Source organism: Neodiprion virginianus, chromosome 3, assembly GCF_021901495.1.
Source record: "Neodiprion virginianus isolate iyNeoVirg1 chromosome 3, iyNeoVirg1.1, whole genome shotgun sequence".
Classification (NCBI taxonomy): Eukaryota; Metazoa; Arthropoda; class Insecta; order Hymenoptera; family Diprionidae; genus Neodiprion; species Neodiprion virginianus.
In genome coordinates, this window is record NC_060879.1 from 37,347,489 (window position 1) to 37,368,634 (window position 21,146).

Sequence of the window (21,146 nt, forward strand, 5' to 3'; positions counted from 1 at the left end):
TGATCTTCCCATCGCGCATGCTCTAAGGCGCCTGTATTTGAAAGACTCGACAACGCGATAACGTTATTTAATTATAGATATTTTACATAAGAAAGACACAACACACATCACTGAAGATATTTTGTTGCAGAAAACAAGGTTCGGATTACGAGTTGCGTTCTGGTAAACACGCCACGTTGAGAGCAATAAATTTTATTGTCTGACAAATGTCACGGAAAATTCTTGCATGCGCATATCGTTACATATTCGAGACACATTTCCACACTTCATATCTTGAATACAGACGAAGCCTACAATTATCCTTCACAATGCAGACGGTACTTTACGCACTAGGCGTACATGTAAGTCACAGATTCAGTCAAATTTGATTTGATACCGTTTCCGCAACATATCGACGGTAACTTCTGCCGCCCCATCCCCGGCCTTTCCCCTGGCAAGCAATCTTCGAAATAATTGTTTCGAAACATCTTTTTCCTCTTGCGTCATGAAGTTAACGCTCAACTGAAACCTGTTGCAATGACTGAGAGCTGTCAGGACATCAATCACCGTATCTACATCGTCACCCTCTGGTAAATTCCTCAGGCATGCCTCCATGATCTCTCCCAGAACGCCAAGAGGGACCTCAGGTCGAAATATTTCGATAAAAACGACGGGCCTGAAACACGGTATGAAAAATGTCATTTCAGAGAGTGTTTCAAAACTCGCCGGCTTCGGTAATTGATATTCAAAATCTTAAATGGCTCAATTATGTTACTTTATGGTCAATAAATATTCAAATCTCTTCTTGTGATCAGTTATTTTTTTCCACGTCTGTAAGAATTCCTCAGTTGATTTCGGAGCCTGCACATTTTGAATAATTGTGGTATCCTCCGCTTTTTCCTTGTTGGTATAAAACGAGTCTGCAGGCTTCTGGGACATCGACTTTGTCAACGTGTAAAAGCAGTGGGGAAGTTGAGTTTTTGGAGTCGTGCATGATGCTACGCTGTTCCACCGAACTCCTAACTTGGGCTGCGTGTCCGAACGCTCCACAGGTTTCAAGTGAGCTGCACTTACCTTGAAAGGATGTAAAATATTATTGAACGATGAAAAAACTGTCACTTGTATTTACCCCAAATGTGAAATTTTTACAAAATTCTCATCACACCATATCTCTGAATTGATCGTACGTAGGAACTCGCTGTTCGACCGCACGAATTTTCGCATCATTTTGGAGCTTGTATAAAGCGTCAGCTTTTACGGCATCGTGCAACTCAACTTCAAGAGCTTCGTAATCGATAGGTTGTTCCAAAATGCTCATTTTCGCTGAGAAAGTTTTTGACTAGTAATTTGTTGTATATTTATGTTTATTTATACTATATTAGTCAAATCTGTCAATCAGCTGATATTTACTGCACTAACTACGTTATATTTTAGTGACAAGTAAAACCGAGGTATCCAGGAAACTGTTTGTTACCATGGTTACTTACCTATCCGTCTCCGTACTTTGTAGGAAATATCATTAATTAAATTTGGTTATGTTACCCCTGACCGTTTTGTTTAATACCTTCATAACGCCATGAGGGTTTAAATTTTACTCTAGTGGCTAAAAAAATATTAAAATGTAAAAAAAAGGCATTCCTAAACTTCCACCAACATTTATACTGAAAATTATAGTCGATATGATGGTGCAGCATGACACAGGCTGGTATTCTTTGAGTAGGTTCGAATTTCCTTTCAAAAATTCGTTGCAAAAAATCAAGAAACTAGCAACAACTGTTCCCGAAAAATTAAAAAAAAATTATTCACTTTAGTTAACAAGACCTTGGGAAAAAAGCCCGTCGATAAGCTCGAAGAAGCCAATCAGGAATTGTCCGAAATTTCGTCTGTATCAACCCTGACTAATGTCTGGCCAACGAATCGTTTATGGCAAAAGAAAAATCGACTGCAAAAACCGCAGAGAGGATATTATCGACTCCCGCCATCATTGCTCAGCTCAAAAGCTGCCGATCTTTGGAATACTTTGATGCCTTTGCGGGCAAATTGTTCGTGCTCGTCCGTTTCCGTTGGAGTCGAGTGCTCCAGGTTAATACACAATTCAGAATCCAACTTGATATAAGCCGTGGATGTAAAAAGCAATTTTCTAGATTATTTTCTACTTCTCAAGATCGTCTTTTGGGTCCTCCTTTTCCGTCGTGACCGTCACTTCTTCCCAGAGCTCCGTCCCTTCTCTCAGAGATACAGTCGTTCCACAAAGTCTTGGTAATACTTTGGAACACGCTCACTTGGCTTTTGAATTGTTGATAGCTCGTATGCTTAGGTGAGGATCAATTGCAGCGATACTGTGCAAATATAATAATGAATGTTAATTTACTTTCAGGTTGATGAATATATTGAATGCCGGATCGTCATCGTCGTCTAATCTTTTTTCCGGTTCGGATTTGAAAGTATCACCGGCGCTAAATCAAGGCTCGAAACGAAGTGGAGGATTTATTGTTGGGGATAGTTGTTGCGGAATATCAACGGTCACATGTCTGTCAACTGACTTTAACGGCCATCCTTACGAGCGTTGGCTGGCTGAAAAAACAGAGAAAAAATCGCAAAGTTCGACGAAATTCGAAATAGCTGAGCAGAGAGAAAAATACTTGAGGTTTCATAATGAATTCAAATTATTAATAAATCAACTGCGGATATTAATTAACAAAACTACTTCTGTAATTTTCAAATTTATGTTAAATTTACGTTATCATCACAGACTCGTTGTCCTTGCTTGACATTTCCAGATCTGTGAAGAACTTCTTCCCGTCGAAATCATTCACACCGAAAGCCTTGAGAGAGTCTAATTGCGTACTAACCAAAGAGGAACTGAGTTACCTCTTGCAAAACAAGAAATCCATACTGCCGGAATATTTTAAACGTAAAATAGCGTCAATAAATTTTAAAAAGTCCATTGATCTATCAAAGAGAAAAGCTTTGATCTGGGCAACACAAAGTGATTCCAGGTATTATTCTGATCAAGGACTATATCATATCCTGGTGGTATTCAAAATTAGCATTGATCTTCTAGGCTTCAGGATCGTGGCCTACTTGAATTTGTCCAGTTCATCAAAACGCGGAAAAGGGAGGATCTCGAAAAGGTAGTGAACGAAGACATTCATTTATCTGAACAGTCCCTGGAATCAAAAACTGAGCTCGAGCCTTGGAACAAGGAAATCAGTGGTCACCTATTGATTCCCAAGCGACGAGTGACCTTCAGTGATCCAGTAGTAGAAAATTCAACGACCCTTTCAAACTGTTGCCTCTTCAAAAATGAGGATGAAATCTCACCAGTACAAAGCTTCGTAACTGCGAACACCCACGACGTTGATGACCCATGTTTCGGAATTGTCAATTCAAAGATCGATTTGCCTTCAGACTCGTCTGTAACTTCGAAAACGTGCACTGATATTCTCAGTTTAAGTGATTTGGATTTCGAGAGTAACGTACACGAAGAAGAGACTGAAGTCATTGGGTTGGATATTACCCAGTCAAAACTTATGACTAAAAAAGTGTCGGAAGAAGAGGTTGAAATGGTTTCAGTGACGTCCGAGGATGATTTTAACGAACCCACGACCTCTATTCTTACGAATACTTTGACATTTGGGAATTCGATGAAGGAAACTGTGGAAATGATAGGAAAAAAAAGGCCAAAGCGACTCAAGTTTTTGGTACGGGAAACCTTGGATTTCGGTACCACTCATGTTCCGACACCAGATGAAGAGGAACTAACCAACGGCACACGGGAATCTGAATTTGATCAATCTTTCAAGCAACAACACGTCGAAAGACATTTGAAACGCAATACGTGGCAGGTGCTGATTCCTGCAACCTCTGATCCCACGGGTAACAAGGATTTCACTTCGAATCACGAAGTGAAAGACAATTTGGTCAGAAAAAAGGTGGCCCAATTAAAGACCAACCAGAAGTCAAAGATCCCGATTAAAACACATCGGCAAAGCTCGACCTTTAGTTGCTCCGGAGAGAAAGAAACTTCCAAAATCGAATTGAACGATCATCCGCTCTCATTGCCAGGGAAAATGGTGACATTTCAGGATGTCTGCCAAACCATAAGCGATCGATCAATCATCTCTCATCACGCAGAATTAGAACTTTCGTTGTCGCCTGACGATGAATTTGTCCCCTTATCAGACACGACAGGCAGATTTGAATTGGCATGGAAAGGATGCTGGGAACAGCGAAGTACCACAAACTTTGCACAGAGCGAAGATCAAATGAGGATTAAATTCGACGAGGAAGAAAGTAATTCCCTAGAATTAAATCCAATTCGTAATCGAAATTCGTACCACACGATAACGGAGAATCAAATCGAATCGGCAAACGATTATGGTGTTGGGAACATAAACAAGGGCTTCCAATTCAGATCTTCACTGAACAGTCCAAGTCTTACAGCTGCTCCAACTTGTCCAGATAACAGTCGAACGATTCCCTGGATTGCGAAACCCAACGAATATCTTTCAGAGCCGTGTAAGCTGGGGTCAAAATTCAATTATACGGGATTTGAGCCGCCCCCGAAAGAGATAAATTTACGCAACTTTACCGACCTCCAAAAAGGATTAGGCAATCTTTGCAAAGGTATCAGGAACCCTGAAATTTGGAGAACAGACGTTCCAGCCTTATCTCAAAGCAACTGGAACACGGCGTGCGATTGTGATAACTCTTCGTGGAAAAAAGCGAAAATACAAAATGATTGTTTGATCCGAAAATTGGAGGAGCTTCATTCAAGTCCGGACGCAGACTATGACTCAGATTATTACATTGAATCGGACGTTGAATCCGATTTCGAATTGAAGGAAAATTTATCTAGGATAAAAGGGTCGTTCTCGAATATTAATGCCGATTCTGAAAATCGTATGAATTTAAAAATGAGAAAGAAGAGATTCGGAGGTAATTTATTCCTGGAAAAAGTTTGGTCGGCAAAAAACATCTTTGTAAGAGGATGTCGATGTCGTAAAAATTCCTGGAGTCCCAGGCACGATTTAGAGCCTAGAAAACGCGATCTCAGGCACAGATCTCTCGGGGATTCTGATCAACGATCGAGCCAAAATTTCTACTCGCCTTTAAGAGCCCGATTAATTATCGACTCGGAAACAGACGATTCGGACTTAACTCCATCGATTCAATCCGATTATACGTACAATTACAAACGCAAGGGTGAAGAACACGTGAACAAAATAAAATGTCGACGATTCGTCAAGTCTCTGAGAAATGCTGGCAGCAGCTTCGAGGTCACTCCGAAAATAGCTGATAGGTGAGTCCTTTGAGAAATCGACTAATTTTTTCGCACGACAGTTACTGCAAATCCATTTTTACGTCTTGCAGACTGTTTTCGTCGAACGAGGCTTTGAACGTTGCTTTCGAAAGATCCTTCAGTCCGGCAAGCGTGCAAACGGTTCTCTCAACCCGAAGCATAGGCACAACTGTTTCTGCAAGACAGAACAGCTGCTCTATGACGGATGTCTGTACAGACACGTATGACCTCTCTTCGAACGAATCAATCGGGACGATAACTCTAGTCTCTGATTTGTTTTTATCTAACAACGAGAGCGGCTGTCAGACGCTGGAGTCATTTCTAGTTGCTTTAAAATTATTACAATCCACCGACAGAGTGTCTCAGCCAGCTGAACTCCTGGAAACAAAAACTGATACGCAATCAGGATCGAGTCTGAAAATCAAGGATAGCAGGCAACGGAAAATTTCTAATGTTATGGCAAATTTATCAGCTGAAATATGCGATGCAAGTAATAATCTTGGTGAGGCTTTCATTTGCGAATAGTTTCTGGTTACATAGCTTATAAATTCATCTCGATTTTACGGTTGAAATAGCCTCGATGTAATCCTGATATTTTATTCCAGCAAAATTAAGGTTCGCGGAGATAAATACAGCGAATAAACGAGACAATTTGAACGGCACTCGGTACGTTTCATGTCCTCAAAAATTATTCCCACAATCAGGAGATGTCAGCGAACCGCGCGAATCATTCGAGAGCGGTTCCAAATTGCTTCCATCGCACGACAGGCCAACTAAAGAGGAAACGGTTCAAAATTTCGAGAAAAAACAAAGCAGTCTTCCAATCGATTTCAATTCGAATTGTCCAATTTGTAGTTCTCAGAAAAAATCGTCGACAAGGTAGGTGATGACGTCACGGTCGTATGTTTAACTGTAAATATTTCCTCGATCATCTGGCTTCAGGTATGCGGTGCCAACATGTATCGTGATGGGGACTGGCCCTGATCCGAAAGAAAACGAAAAAGATCCGTGGAACCGGGTCATGGAACGCGCCAAGGTTCAGCGCCGGTTCGAAGAATGGAATGCCTCGACATTATCGGAGATGAAGGCATCTCCTCCGAATGTTTACTTAAAATCCTTCCAGAACAAGCAGAGCTCGACTTCGATTGACCGAGCAACAGAAGCCAAAGAGTCTGCGGCTGAAGGGTGTCGGGTGCAATGTAAAAGCAATTCGTCTCAATCCACCTGCACCCTACAAAATTCTACAGCGATACGTAACAAGGTATGTTTATGATTCATTGGAAACTGTTGCACTGGTCGCATAACTGCACGTGCACCATCGAACATTGTCGACTGCATGTATCACCAGCCGAGTTGCGCAATCTGTTAATCATTTACCGTATCAAGGTGATGTAATTGTAGGGTATATATATGTATATAATTACATGTGCAGGTACTTGCCGAACAGTTATTCATAGATATTTATAGGTGTGTGCTATATTTCATCCATCGAAGGCCTTGCATTCGTTCTTAACCGTGATTATGAGTGTTAATTTCTATGCCTGCGTACAATCTTGTTATTCTTTATTCTCGGCTCCCTTCTGTTTTTCAACTCGAAGCTCGGTGCGATAGCTGAAGTCAACACGCTCGTTAATCTTCGGGATTAAGTGAGAATCAACGATGGTAGTATGTAATGTTCGGAGAAAATATCGAGGAAAGCATTGCAAAAACTGTTGAATTTCCCCTTAATTACAAGCTTGCCGCTTTAATTTTCAAATCGTTTGATTGGCTCTCGTTTATCTGTCTATGGTTGCATATTGACTCGAGTCAATCACTGCTATACCGATGATAAATGCAGCTTTGCCTTTTGCTTTCACTTCTAACAATAAATTAAGAAATTTCACCTCCAACAAAGACGCTGCGTCGCGACGCCAGATGCTTGCACGCCTCGTGACGTCACCGACAACCGTACGGCTGAATTGCAAGGAGCCATAAAATTTGTGCCATTCGGTATGTATTCACTTTTGAAAATCCTCACGTCAGCATCTTTGTTTGAAAGCTCCGCCCTCGTTTCTCGGTGATTGTTTTGAAAACTCTGGGAAATTCCTTCGGTAATAAGTGCGATGTGTCCGATGTGATAAATGCTCGCTGCACGCATCAATTTGCGTGCCATTTAATTTCTATATTTAGTTACTACGCTTTCGACGACTGCATCTCGGAATTTTTTATGCTCCAGACTCCTTCTCTCCCGATCCAATATGAATCACCACGCGGCCCACTGTTTTCCTCTGCAGTCTTGCGCTCTACGAACCTTTCGGATTTTCCTTCGCTGAACATACCGAGATCACGATCGTCGAGAAGAACTCGAAAATCGCTGGCGACCTCGAACATGTCGAATCGTTTGTTGTACATTATCTCTGAAAAAGCCGAGCTGAGGCACCAAATGCCCGTCAAAGTACCAGCCGCTAATTTCTTCACTTGACAACGAAAAGACCAACCGAAATACGTGTTCCTACCAATAATTTTCTAGATAAATAAAGTTTAAAAATAGTATAAGGTAAACGATGTAGAAGAACCTGTCATTACTGTATAATGTATATTTTTTGAAAGTAATTTAAGTAAACGCATGAACGTTGAACAAGGTGTGCAATGTCTGTTAAACATTCGAAAAATTCGAAGTTGTATTACGTGCGTGTCATTTTATTGTCACACTTCCTACGTCTGAAATAAAAGAAAAAGTCAAGTTCGAAATGCGCTACAAATTTTTTGATGCAACGAGTTGTTCCAGTTTCGTTTAAACTCTTTTATTACACTCACTGTGCCAAATTCAGTCGCCAGTGCATGACTAACGAACTATGTCACGCCACACTGTCGTTCATGTGCAAGTCTTTTCCAAGCACAGAATTCGCTTGAGTAGAAGATTTTTTCATTTCGTTCTGGTGGATCTGTTCCTTGCGTTTCTTTACCAACCTGTCGTGTACCCTCTTCATCTCCAATATTTCCTTCATCTCTTCCTTGTCTGCCTCCTGTAACAACAATATGTATTTCATTTAATTTTTGCGATGTTTGTGTTTTGGTAGATATTATACACAGCGAAAAGAAAATGGCTCACGGATTGGTTCAACCTGAGAACCAGAGCTCTTCGTCCATCGGACATCGGTTGGGAATAGTCCATTAATTTTTTCAGTCTTTCGGTGGGACTCACGCCTCTCTCAACGACCAAAACTATTCTGGCCCACTGCGGGATCGATTAATACAAATTTAATGAAAATACAGTCTAGTATGTAAATTCGTTGGATCAGGGCTAGAGACATTAATTAAATAAATCAAATTGTCAAGTTACGCTGGCGCCTCGTTAACGACGTACGATTATATTATCTAACCCACGAGGATACAGTTACTGGCTAGACGTACATGTGTTTTATGGTTAAATTAGCAGTTAGTCAATATTTAAGATTCGCTTGGGGAATTATATCGCACCAACGAATTACTAACTTAGGCTAATTCGACTATGTCATCAATTGAATCAAGACTGTTTGTCATAATAAATTCACGGAAACACATCTCTCTGGTCGCTTTTAGCAACCGTTTTAAAGCTCGTGTATCCAGATACATAAAATAACGCATCGAAGCGGACAAATCCACCATCGCGTACCTGCCTTTGCCATTCATTCCGGGTCTCAGCGATTTTTTGGTAAGTGTTGCCCATCATGGCGATTAACATGTTGACCAATAAGATCGCTACAATGGCCATGTACACGACGAAAAGACACTGAAATGAAACGAAACTGTTCACGAATCTCAAAGATCACTTGAATATCGTACGTGGGAAGTGAAAGACGATACCTTAGCTTCTGTTTTATGGTGAGTGTTCTCAAAAGCACCGTAATAATCTCCGAAATTGGTCATGCTCATCAGAAACATGGCCATTATACTTTCCATCGGAGAAGGTACAGGATTGTCAGGTTCCGTACCGTTTTTGTTGAAGGAAAGAAAGATTATATAATAAGCTGAAAAACGTCAAGTTTTATTCAGACTTTTTCTACGACACAGTGTCAAAATTACGTCCAAAAATTCTCAGGCTCTACTGTTCATCAATTTTGATATGGTAGAAGCTTTTCCTGTTAGGTTGAATTGCACGAAGAAAGATGCGAATTTGAGCAACAGGTGGTGATATTCAAGCTTTGTTACGTGACAACACCGGCCGCGCGGTCTTTCGCTGACATCATCGCGTGCCTCATAATCAATATTAGGACCAAATGAGTTCTGACCAGAGTCAGGAACAGTGGCATTGTCCCTGCAAATAGAGCGTGGGCAAGAAAGTCGACATGTCAACATTAGAGCGTGGGAAGTTGTCAATGTTAAGGACACAAACCAACGTAATTTATTCCACTACGAACAATCCCAGATGCGGTATATAAAAGGAAAAGAGATTGTGAACCCGACTCGACGGCAGACGCGAGTTGATCCGAACGAAAAATCAAGGTGGGATATTCTACCTTGCGAAAATCCCATAACGAAGACCATGTATATCGATACGAATCTCAAAAGGTCACCCATGATCATTCTGTATATCATGACGACGAAGGGACCGACGGTCTTGAAGCCTCTGCAGAAGAACAAGAAGTACGGTGCCAGGGTCAGCATCACGACAACAGCCAGCATGTCTTCAACCTCGTCGGCACAAGTCAGCCTCAAAATTGGAAAAGAGAGCAGAATGGCGCACGCGAATAGGAACATGACCCGGGACGGTGCGGTCATCTGTTAAACAAAAGTTTTCGATCCGACTTCACCATACTTGTGACTCGTAAATCTCGCCAACCGCGATGAAAACAACGTTTCTCTTACGGCCCGCCGTCATTTCTCCAGCGAACTGACCAGGTTTTCTATAAACATATTAAGCCCGAGAAATCTCGCCTCTCGTAGCGCTGCCGCTATGTATAAAATCGCCCCAAGCTCCATCAGAATTTCGGCAACCAGTCGGACCTTCGCAGTACTTCCCGTCACGTCCATCAGCCTGCATTCGGTCGTCAATACGTTCCACCTACGACCGTGCACTCAGATTACTACCTATTTATATTTCTGACTTTGGCAGTACTCGTAATTATGCATTACCAGCTGCCTTCGTTCTCAACGTCCGAAGCTGAGATCGTCCAGTTTAAACCGAAGAAAGTCGTGTTCTCACTCAAAATGCTGTAGACGGCTGTAGACAGGTAGTCAAATCCAGTGGTCACATTTTCGCCAACAGTTGTGAAATTTTCATCCGAACGGGAACTGATCTCGGTCACGGTTGATTCCGTTGATGAAAGTCCTCTGAGCAGCAATGCGACGAGAATCTCTTCCAGTGACGAGGTGATGTTCAATGCTATTTGAGAACTCAGCCAGTTTACTGCGCCCGGTGATATGCTCACTAGCGATGTTATGTTCGAGGCAAGAGATGTCGTCAAATTTTTAGCCAGCTTCGAAATTTCCTCAACCGTTGACAGTGACAGCGGACTCGACGTGGGCGTCGCTTTGGTCACTGGTCCTGGTCTGAGGGTGAAGCTCACCAAGGAAATTAAAAAGTAGAAACAGAACAAGAAGTACTGCCGATAGAACCTGTAAATATCATTCAGTTGAATACATTAGGGTCAATGTTGTATAGCATTGAATTCTTTCTCTCGTTTGAGAAGCGTTCGATTTTTGTCGAATCATGTGGAAATCTTAGGAATGAAGCGATGAGATCAACGTATCGTAAATAACGTCACAGTATCGAGGTGGAGTACACTCGAGACGAGCACGGTAGGCTTGTTTACAACATTCCATCGGTTTACCTTGATTTGACAAACGTGTTCCACTTTGCATTTAAAAGATCCACCAGCACGCCGTCCATCAGCTCCAAATGTTCATCTTTGTCCTAAAACCAACGACCGGTGATGAAATTATGTCTGTGCGGTAACGGCATATGTGTCCATTTCAGGCAAACTTACACCAAAGACGACCAAATTTAGCGCAGAATTGTTGCTAATTCTACCAGTGGCAATGTCTATGGTATCGATCAACGATAAAGGATAAGCTGCGCAAGTAATGCTGCCGATTTGCCAATATATCTCTCGTTCGATGTTTAAAATGTGGAAAAACATCTCGATGCGCGCCAATTTTGCAGCCAGAGTCAACGGTGTCAAAAATTGAACGTTTCTGATCGCTAGTGAGGCTCCCACTTCGTAGGCCATATCAAAGGTTGCCTAAACGTACGCACCGAATGTCACATAAGAGATCTCCAGACTCTAAACCAAACCATTCCAATTCGTACCACTCACAAGCTTTTGATAAATGACCAACATGTGTAGAACCGTGTTGCCGTTTGTGTCCTGCTTGTCGGGATCGGCACCACGTGCGAGCATCAAACGATAACATTCTTCCTGGCCCAGGCAGGCTGCAAAACTCAGCGGATACTCTCCCCAATATACGTAACTGCGATGGTAAAAAATGACCGTATAGTACGAGAAGAGCACCGCAAAACGAGTATATCTACCCTTTGTAATTCGTTTCCGGCGCAACGCAAACCCATTCATGCTCCACGCTGTCGGCTCTTGACGCTTTCTGATCCTCGGGGCACATGAAATTCCCAAAACATCTCTCGTGGACGTCTGCTCCACTGTCCAGTAAGAATTTCACCATCGCAGGATCCTCGTTCACGATTGCGATGTGCAGTACGTTTTCACCTGGAATTGTTACCCGAATGATAAAGAAAATATGATTCTCATTCGAACCTGCGTGCATCGTTGATCTTCTTCGAGCTCCTCAACCCACCATAGTACTCATCGCTGATGTAAATGTCGTTTATTAGCTTTGGATAGAACCTCAACAGACGTTTGGCCAAGTCGGCGTGAATCGCCGTTGCATTTAACATGCAGAGATGCAGAATGGTCTCTCCAACCGCGCCTCTTTCGCTCAAAGACCAACAGACTTCTCTGTACTTGCTTTTATCTAGGAATGAAATTCTACATGACCGAAGGTCCCGGGATCACTTGATGAAACAAAAAATGTACAATAAATGTGCGAACCTATTTTGTCCTCGTCGATCTCCTCGTCGCCAAGGTCTTTGTCGATGTCGTATTCACCCGGATTTTCCATGGCTCTCAGTACTGGTAACTGAAAATTTTTGAGGAGACTTGACGCTGTGACGAGAGTCCGAGCGGACTTTTTACGACTCCCCGTATCCTACCATTTTATGTCTAGGTCGTTCCTTGTTCCGCAAGAGTACCAGTTTGCTGATCGGTATCCACTTCCCTCTGCCCTTGTTGTACAAAAAGGGCTCAACTTTGGTCCTCATCGCGTGGTCAAGCTCGGCAAATTGTTTCGTCTGAGCAGCTCTCTTCATCATGTCAACGAGTAGACCTCCGCCTGTATAATTACCGAGCAAATATTGGCGAAAATTGGAGGGTATTCATTACATGTTGGAAGCTAATAAACTGCTTGCAAATCGCCGGCTTACGGTACAGGAATTTCGGTACGTGCGTTGGCAATCGAAAGCGATAGTCGGACGTGCGTTGTGAAGCCGAATCAAAGGAGAGGAATGGGTAGTGGAACTAAATATTGATAATTACAGGCAGCCTGGCCAAAATAATATCTCTAATGGAACGCCGGTCAAATTACGTCACTGCTGCAAGCATTCCGGTATAATATATTATCTTGAGTCTGCAGACACTCGAACTGGTTAGCCGTTAGCACTTCACTTGCCGATTATGTATGGACGCCGACGCGCTTATGGCAGAGACGGTTAAAGAGATAGAGGCCGAAAAATTTCAGGAACGCCGGCTTTATTTTCGTACTCTTGCCGCGTATAGCTTCGCTCGTGTATAAATAGCGTAGTCCTAACATAATTTATCATTGCATTGTTACGTATGTTTCGTAAATATGGAAATGAGTTCAGGATTCCGTTACGAGTGCGAGTGTTTTAAACTCGCAGGGTTCGTAATAGTGACAGCCGAAACAAACGTGAGTGAATATCGTGTTCACTTCCGAAATTTACCGTAATATTGCCGCCGCATCTTAGTTGACCTCACTTTGCCATTCTCGCATTCATTTCTCACCTTGACTTAATTATTCGCCAAATTTTTCCAAAGATCGTTGACGAAGTATTTTTTCCAAATATCAAAATCGTGCGCTCACCTTTCAAATCTACCAGCTTGTACAGCAAGATTGACGATGTGTCCGTCTGTTTCTTCACGCCACTCGTAACATTGCTCTCGGTGTTACCCATTTTACGTTATTCTTTTCGTCACAAGCCCGAAACCTCTTGTCATTTACGACCGAGTTACGCGGTAGAGTAAAGGGGCAGCATTCTGAAACTGACCTCACTCTCCTAACAATATTCGTTGCCATGGCACGGCTGGGCTATCGATTATCCAAAGTTATCTTCCAGAACCGTGAAACTACCTGTGAACACCGTTCAATTCTTGTAAACTCCATTGCCTTTCGCATAAAACATGAAATCTTCGAGAACAATTTTCGACCCTCCACGGTACTCTGGATCTTTTGAGGCACAACCCAAATTTTATCCTCAAATATTTCCGAATCACAGGAACGTGAAACTCGGCTTCCCTCCCTGAAAAAAGTTATTGGTAATGGGAACTCGGGAGCCAAGAAACGACAAAGTCCGGTAATTTGTTGGTAAATAGTAGAGAGTACAAATCGATTGTATGCCCTGAAAGTCCCAGGAGTTCTGCGGCGTTGGTCTTTTGCAACGGTAAAAAAATTTTATTACTTCCATTTTTCTTACTACTTTCAAGTGTTTAGCAATGATATGAAGATTTCTCGAGTTACTTATACAAATACGGTGTCATTTACGAACTGTAATGTACTTCGAAATGTAAGGTATGGCAGAAAGGAGCGCAAAGGAAGTACGTTATTATTTACGCGAATGAGAGCCTAAAAACTTTGGTGAGGCTTCGGAAGACAAAGAGGGCGGAAAGGAAGTTGAAGAGCATAAGCATTTCGCCGAAATTAATAACGCGAAATAATAGTACGTATAAAATGTGGAAAAAAGTTCTTCACAATTTTTATTTGTATTGCAAACAAATGTAACATTCAGTACCCGGTGAATACGAATCAACTGATAACGTACCAGCAGTCTGTTAGTTTGCCACGGAAGTGACGTCACGGGAGTGATCATATAAATAAACCATGACGCAACGAGTCAATTAACGGGTGTTACGCATTCAGGTACGAAAACATGACACCTACTGATGAAAAAATGTTCTCTCGAGGTGAAACCATGGATTTAAACCGCGACCATGTCTCGGTCGTAAACAGTCCGACTGTCGTTAAAAAGACTTGAACGACAACACCGGCAACCAAAGCAGGCGATCATTTACGCATAATACATAAGTTGTCAATCAGAAGAATTTGCTTCCTCTGATTCGTCATCGGTGTAATTGATCCGAAGATCGACGCCACAAGATCTTCAATTATACAGAAGACCTGCGACTAAAATCAATCGAGCATTTATACCTGAGAAAATTGACAAGGAAGGTATTCCGGGTCGCCATATCCGATTCGATGTCTTTTTCAATGTGTTACGGTAGACTAAAAACTAAGTGATACGTACATTTTTTTTTATCTGCCATTGAACACTCTGTGGTGGTGAGACAACCTTCCGATTTAAGGCATGTCAAGGAGCGATTTGACAATTTTTTTTATTTTGTTTTTTTAAATTGAGAAAATTACATTTTTCATTTCTCGTTACGAGATAACGTTTCCAGTTGGATTGATTATAAAATATTATGTTCTTGTGGGTGAAACTATTAATTCGCCTTTTGACATGCGTTACTTTGGAGGGTGGTTTTTCCCCATTAAAATGTTTAATCGCAGATAAAAAAAAAAATACGTGCTGCTTAGTTTTAGTCCACTATCTTCGGTATTTAGATAAAATACAGTTCTTTGGTTATTTAAACGTCGCGTAACACGTCGACCGCCACTCTGCCGGTGGTGGTGAGATTATTATTGCGGTTTCTTTTACGATCGACTTCTCTTTCAGCGTGACGCCATGGCGCGCTGAAACACTCTCGAAGCCGATAGACACAAGCGTTGAGAATATACAAAAGGTTCCAAATATTCAAACCGCGTATTGTGACGAACGCGACAGGCGCAGGGTACATGAGTAATACTTCTAATGCGTTTGAAGCTGCATGACTACACATGCTGAATGTGATATTACGAAAGTCTTTTGACCTGACGCCTATTTGCAATCTGGACCATAGTCCTTAATTCGGCTGCGCACGCTTCCAAGGATATCGGCTACCTGCAGAGAATGGAAAGCCACGTCACCGCTCCAAAAAGCGTGCAGAATTTAGAGCAGGCCTGTCCATAGATGGTAGCAAAAACTGTATTTTCGAGTTGGCCGCCATACAGAATTTGTCAAAGTTGTCTGTGACGCGGTGAAAAGAGAAAAAAATGTGATCCGCGAGTACGCGTTGATGAGGAAAACATGTTTTTGGAGACACTCTTCGTTCACCAAGTCTGAAAGTCACTAGCCACTTTTGTGCGAGGTACACGTAACCAGAAATACTTGCCATCAATGACTTACGCAGTCGTCCAAGACGTTGGTTGGTACTGTTACTAGAGTCGCTTGTTCGCGGTTACCTGAAAGAATTTACTTACAGTCCACTGAGAGCCGCTGGAGACAATCGCTGGTCTGGCAAACCTGCAGCCATTCATCAGACTTGGCTTAAGAATGAATCGAGACAGGTATACAATTAATTGTTTCGACCTGGTGACTTACTTCACGCTATGCCGTGTCGAGCTTTTGGTGATGAAAGAGTGACGACGAAACCGCGACGAGTGAAGCGGGGCCGAATGTTCCATAATCGTCCCATTAAAATTCTCAGTTGCATTCACGTTACGCAAATATTCTTACGTCCCGAAAAAGCTTCCATTCGCCATTCGGTCGTTATTCGAACAGCTTTTAAAATTTTCAAGGCGATGTAAATAACGATAAAAATACGTCTGTCCTCTCTATTATACCTATCAAGCGATCCTGAGTTTTACGACCAGTTGTGTCTCTTTTTCCTCCTTCAACTATGCCAATCTTTTATTTATTCATTCTTCCTCAAACTCCGCCGTTATTGTAATTGGTCTTCGACCGCTCAAACTCTCAGACTGCAGAAGTGATGGAATTGCTTTGTTTTATTCATCACCGAAATCTTAAAACAATACGCTTCTGTGTTACTTACATGTTGTAACGATGAATCGAAGCAGCGCAAGAGTTCATGATTATGATTATCTGCAGGACGTGATAAAAAATATTTCACAAACAAATCACGGCCGCAGGAAAAAGGTGTAAGCTTCGTTTTATTGCACTCATCAACCAGCCTTTGAATTGCGGTTTGAAATTCTTACATCTGGAATATCGGTAATAAAAGAAATATTATTTTGTCCTCATTTTTAAAACGTCATGCTACTAAGTATGTTTCATTTAAGTGAAGAAGATAATCAACTATGGGAAAAGGCGAAACCTGAGGGCCCAGGCCATCCTTTTCTCCTTTGACGATATTATTATCTTGAAATTTCAGAATCCTCGATCAAGTTTTACCGGAAAAAAGGTCTTCTAACACCCTGCGGTAACTTGATAGTCTTATGTCAGTATTGAGGGACATTTCTGGTGTGATATCCAAGCTGCTAACAGCTTGCGGAGGAAACCAAATAAACCGACGACGCTCCGTATCCGTAAACGATATTATGATGTGTGGCTTAGATAGCAGAGCGAGGTGTGATTTGAATATAGCTGCAACATAACTGCGCTGGAAAATCTCGCTCTGTAATTTGCGAGTATATAAAAAAATATTCGCCGATATAAATTTTTAGTTTTGTTAAATCAGAGCCGAATCAAGAATACCAAACGGTCTCATAACGAATTAAAAATTATACGTGTTTCACCAGTTTTCTTGCTACAATATCTGGGCAGTCCTGCTGGTTTTCTGTCTTTAACACAAGAATGTGAAAACATACTCACAGACTGATGTATCACATAAATTGATGCAAATATTCTGGAATGAAATTCTTCAAGTCTTAACTTTCGACATCGGGAGCTTCCGAAAGAGCTTGATTAGTAGAAATCACATTCATTCTCGCGCAACGTTCATAAGCTTGAACACGACGTTGCGAACAATCGGTTTTGACGATTCGTTAATTCCTTAACAGATTTTTCGATATCAGCCTTCTCCTAATCAGGTCGTGATGCAAGCTGGCCGCTTTATTCTGATCGTGGTAAAACCAGTGCAGCTATTCATAACGTTCGGTATTATGAAAGCACCGAAGCTACGAGGAAGTTATTCAGGCTAATCGGAGGATTGTTCTTACACCGAGTTAAAATTATTATCGGTGAGCCAGACTCACGTGTAGTATAAAATATAGAGGTAGGCTTACGTGCCTTGTTGTGTTCACGTTGAAGATCAACTTCGCAATTTATCCACGCCAATACACCACTCCAAAAATATTTCACCCCCGACCCCCGGCAGCGTGATCAATCAGTTCCGAAATGGAGGATCTACACCGCGAAAAATCATATGATCGATCGTTTTGGTAAATAAAAAAATTATTCGGCTCGTTGCGCCAGGACGAATGTAATAAACTGAAACCAGAATACCAATCAGTGGTATCGTTACCGACGACTCACGTCGTAAGTTTTATTGACGAAAGAAAAAAAAGTCGCGTTCAACAACGGCGATAATTTGCTGACAGAAAGATAAATCGCCCGTGAAATTAACTTACTCTTCCGAATCATCGATTCAACGTGCTGAGTTTATGCATAAATATTAAGACCGAATTCGTGCGGTGAAATATTGCAGGTAAATATTCGTACAGTCAATGATTATCGGCACGATTTACCGCGGAAATACTAAATGTCAGTTGATTTACGACAGCCGCTCGTCATATTCGTATAAAGAACCTCATATTCGTCCTAAGATTGTAAAACTTTTTCGCTCTACGCGGTATTTAGGAATAAAAATAAAACACAGAGACGGCTCTTCACTCGGCCCAATATGTAAGCCCTACTTTATTGCCCTGGTATAAACGATCTCACTCAAGTAGTGACGGGTATTTACTGCGGAGAGCTTGAACGTCTCATTCGGACCTGAACACGTCGATGCCTTCGACAGGGGGGGATCTCGCATTGGAAGCTTCGGCATGTTTGGGACATTGAGGGAAATACGAAATCGTGATTTCGGCTGTAGATTATCCCCTGTAACGGAATACACATCGATACGAAGTGTTCTTTCGGGGATTTTCATCGGCAATGTTTATTAATCCTGATTTTTATTTGCCCACGATAAATCGTGGAATTGACTTAACGGTCGGATCTTCAGTCAACGAATCTCAAGTGATTTACGATCCGACAATTGTCGTAAGTGTTCCGTCGATACGCGGTTCACAGATTCATTAAAGAAATTGAGTAACGCGATACGAAGACGTTGAGTTAGGCCTTGTCGACTGGTCCGCAGTGTGGCAGTTTAGCTGGGAATAAAAATTCATGACATCGAAACGCTGGGTCTGCGACAGAGAGAATTTGTTTTATACGTTAGTTATGGCCGCGTATCCAATACGAAATGGGCTTTGCTGGCCCTGGGTTCGGGCGTTGCGTCATCCCGAGCACAAGGCCCAAGGCCCTTCGACTATCGGAGATGAAAATCGAGTCCCTCGCTCGCCGACGTTCGCCGCTATACCTGCCTTAGAATATTCCGAAAACAGGTGAGTCTTGACCATCGACATCTCGCCGAATAACCAGAAGCCGAGTATCTCAGCGCGCTTCTTTCATCCTCATAAATCTTACGGCAAAAATAAATCGCCTTCGAAATTTTGTGTATGCATAGGATGCGAGGAGAAATAATGACCGTTCGCTTTGTGTATTCGGATGGTTGAAAACTTTTCCTCAAGTCTGGATAGGTTCGGTTTATACCTGAGCAGAGGATTGTTGCTATTACTTGCTTTGTTTTTTTCGTTAAAACGAGGAAAAAAATTTGCTGATATATCGCAAGAACGGATAGAGATAATATTTGATAAATCAAACCAAAATATTATCGTTCATTAAGACAAAAAGTGAATACGGATTTTCAGAGGTTCGGACGTCACTTCCAATTCTCGATACAAGTTTGTAGCGCTGAAACAATTTGACTCGCCATCGATGAACGATCTACGATTATGACGTACTGGTCCATAATTGTCCTTCTTTCGAAATGTCATGTTTCAATCGCATGACCGAAGATGTTTTGCCACCCACCGGTCTCACTTTCGATAAGGTCGAAGCAATTCGTCACAATTACATACGAACATTTTTTTTCTTCTTTCTTCTTCTTCTTGTCCATGTTTATTATGCCCGTGGTAATATTGGGCAAGAATTAGAAACACAAGCAAAGCGGAAACAAGAAGAAAAGAAAAAAAACAATAAAACACACAGAGGTGAAACTAATTGTAGAAGTATAAAAGAATAAATAAAAATAGAATAACAATACAGCGGAAGACGCGCATAGAGTAAAGTGAAGTTTGAACGATTACACCGACGAATTTCGCCAAGCTGATAGAGAAATCAAAAATTTGCGCATTTCTCTAGGTGTAACGTATATCTTTTTGACAAAGCTAGTATCGAGTGTTTTACGTCGACGGAATACAGAGCGCAGACATGTGGCAGCCAGAACAACGGGCCGACTTTGCTGTTGCAAGAAAACCGACACTCATGGGATCCAGAGAGTTGGAACGGCGTGAATACTGCATGCCGAACACATGTGGCCAGGCATTGTCACCGACGTATAGAAATTAGTTCTATAAGCCAGGAACCGAAGTCGCGGCCTCGAGGCATCGTTCACACAATGCGAGTAAGGTCAGGATATTAAATAGTAAAAAAGCTCACACACCTCGTTTTCTCCCAAGCGTCTACGTAGTGGAGGATAGTAACGTCGGAGCTTTGAGCTGTCGTAACTCGTAGGAGCGACAGAATTTGAACGGGTTTTGTTCCTCGTTTACATGGAAAAAGCATTTTACGCTTGAATTTTTGAAGAGCTAGTGGTATCCGTCATCCGTAGACATATTTTTTTTTTTTTACACCTTCTTCCGCTCCCAAGCGATGTTTTTCTTCGCTTTCAGGCTCAACTCCACCGTAACTAACGAATTCAACCGTAATTTATCGGTGATTTGTGGACTGAGAAATTATTTCACGCCACACGTCGAGACTGCCCTACTATTTCGGTTGGTTTAATCATTCAGACCTTCCGCTGCCGAGAATGAGATTCCGATTTTAACCTTTCCAGTTGCGCGAGATTAATCGTCCACTTTATCAATCTTCTTCCAACAATAAAATATTTTCCATTCGAACGTATGATTTTTCGATTCGAATTAATGACTGCATCGAACAATAATATACATGTGTCGCGAGTGCTCAACTTTCTTGAACACTGTGTGCTACTGAATTCTTCGTCCGTTTCATTACAAAGGAGTTTCGCAATTAATTGGGCAATTTTTAAAAATAGCCTCATCGCCGGCGAGCTTTATGAGCGCAGGTCCGCTAAGAACCCAGGAATTAGTCGAGAGGAACAATTAGTTTGATTCCACGATTGACCTCTGAAGAGCATCGTCTAGACGTAGAGAAAAAAATTCCATCCTTATCCACGGTGTTATCGCCATGACAAGGACAGGATATCCGGGATGTGGATTAACGTAAGAAAACTTTGCGGATAAAACCATCATAATTATTAAATCACCGCAGAATCCACAGCGACCGGATCATTTATAAGGTCACAATGTCCGCAGAGGAAACTGTTGGAACCTCCGACCAAGTTTCACCTCCATAACTGTTGAGATAATATAACTTTTGCAAATTTAGATCGAACGTTATTTCCAAAATTTCAGC

The 21,146-nt window shown here is 41.8% G+C and overlaps 2 protein-coding genes across 5 annotated transcripts; both read right to left on the reverse strand.

Annotated features, from left to right (window-relative positions):
• Nucleotides 1-176: 176 nt before the first annotated feature.
• On the reverse strand, nt 177-2,455 carry LOC124301227 (coiled-coil domain-containing protein 103). 3 transcript variants are annotated; one of them, XM_046756032.1, is made up of 4 exons: nt 2,351-2,455; nt 1,145-1,302; nt 755-1,053; nt 177-655 (listed from the first exon to the last, which is right to left on the reverse strand). In XM_046756032.1, exons 2-4 carry the CDS (start codon nt 1,295-1,297, stop codon nt 355-357), a joined length of 753 nt encoding a protein of 250 aa, XP_046611988.1. In that variant the 5' UTR covers nt 1,298-1,302; nt 2,351-2,455; the 3' UTR covers nt 177-354. The 3 variants fall into 3 exon arrangements, with proteins under 3 accessions (XP_046611988.1, XP_046611987.1, XP_046611989.1); XM_046756031.1 differs by lacking the exon at nt 2,351-2,455 and having other exon boundaries at nt 1,145-1,399; XM_046756033.1 differs by lacking the exon at nt 2,351-2,455 and having other exon boundaries at nt 1,129-1,251.
• A 5,399-nt stretch (nt 2,456-7,854) lies between these two features.
• Nucleotides 7,855-18,359, reverse strand: LOC124301223 (transient receptor potential cation channel subfamily V member 5). Of its 2 annotated transcripts, XM_046756013.1 has the most exons (17): nt 17,672-18,357; nt 13,418-13,684; nt 12,471-12,649; nt 12,310-12,397; nt 12,056-12,232; nt 11,778-11,967; nt 11,563-11,716; nt 11,233-11,487; nt 11,077-11,159; nt 10,379-10,861; nt 10,142-10,307; nt 9,763-10,024; nt 9,110-9,273; nt 8,919-9,035; nt 8,376-8,501; nt 8,081-8,289; nt 7,855-7,984 (listed from the first exon to the last, which is right to left on the reverse strand). In XM_046756013.1, exons 2-16 carry the CDS (start codon nt 13,506-13,508, stop codon nt 8,122-8,124), a joined length of 2,703 nt encoding a protein of 900 aa, XP_046611969.1. In that variant the 5' UTR covers nt 13,509-13,684; nt 17,672-18,357; the 3' UTR covers nt 7,855-7,984; nt 8,081-8,121. The 2 variants fall into 2 exon arrangements, 1 of the variants encoding a protein (XP_046611969.1); XR_006907425.1 differs by lacking the exon at nt 7,855-7,984 and having other exon boundaries at nt 8,245-8,289; nt 8,923-9,035; nt 17,672-18,359.
• Between the last annotated feature and the right edge of the window lie 2,787 nt (nt 18,360-21,146).

What these genes read in the sequence shown, in the direction of transcription:
- LOC124301227 (XM_046756032.1), bottom strand. Translation starts at nt 1,297, where the DNA reads ATGAGCATTTTGGAACAACCTATCGATTACGAAGCTCTTGAAGTTGAG. An exon ending in ACGATCAATTCAGAGATATG is followed by an intron (nt 1,054 to 1,144) that starts GTGTGATGAGAA and finishes CATCCTTTCAAG; the next exon opens with GTAAGTGCAGCTCACTTGAA. An exon ending in GAATATTTATTGACCATAAA is followed by an intron (nt 656 to 754) that starts GTAACATAATTG and finishes ACCGTGTTTCAG; the next exon opens with GCCCGTCGTTTTTATCGAAA.
- LOC124301223 (XM_046756013.1), bottom strand. Translation starts at nt 13,508, where the DNA reads ATGGGTAACACCGAGAGCAATGTTACGAGTGGCGTGAAGAAACAGACG. An exon ending in AACACGTTTGTCAAATCAAG is followed by an intron (nt 10,862 to 11,076) that starts GTAAACCGATGG and finishes TGATATTTACAG; the next exon opens with GTTCTATCGGCAGTACTTCT. An exon ending in TTCTCAGGTTGAACCAATCC is followed by an intron (nt 8,290 to 8,375) that starts GTGAGCCATTTT and finishes TTGTTGTTACAG; the next exon opens with GAGGCAGACAAGGAAGAGAT.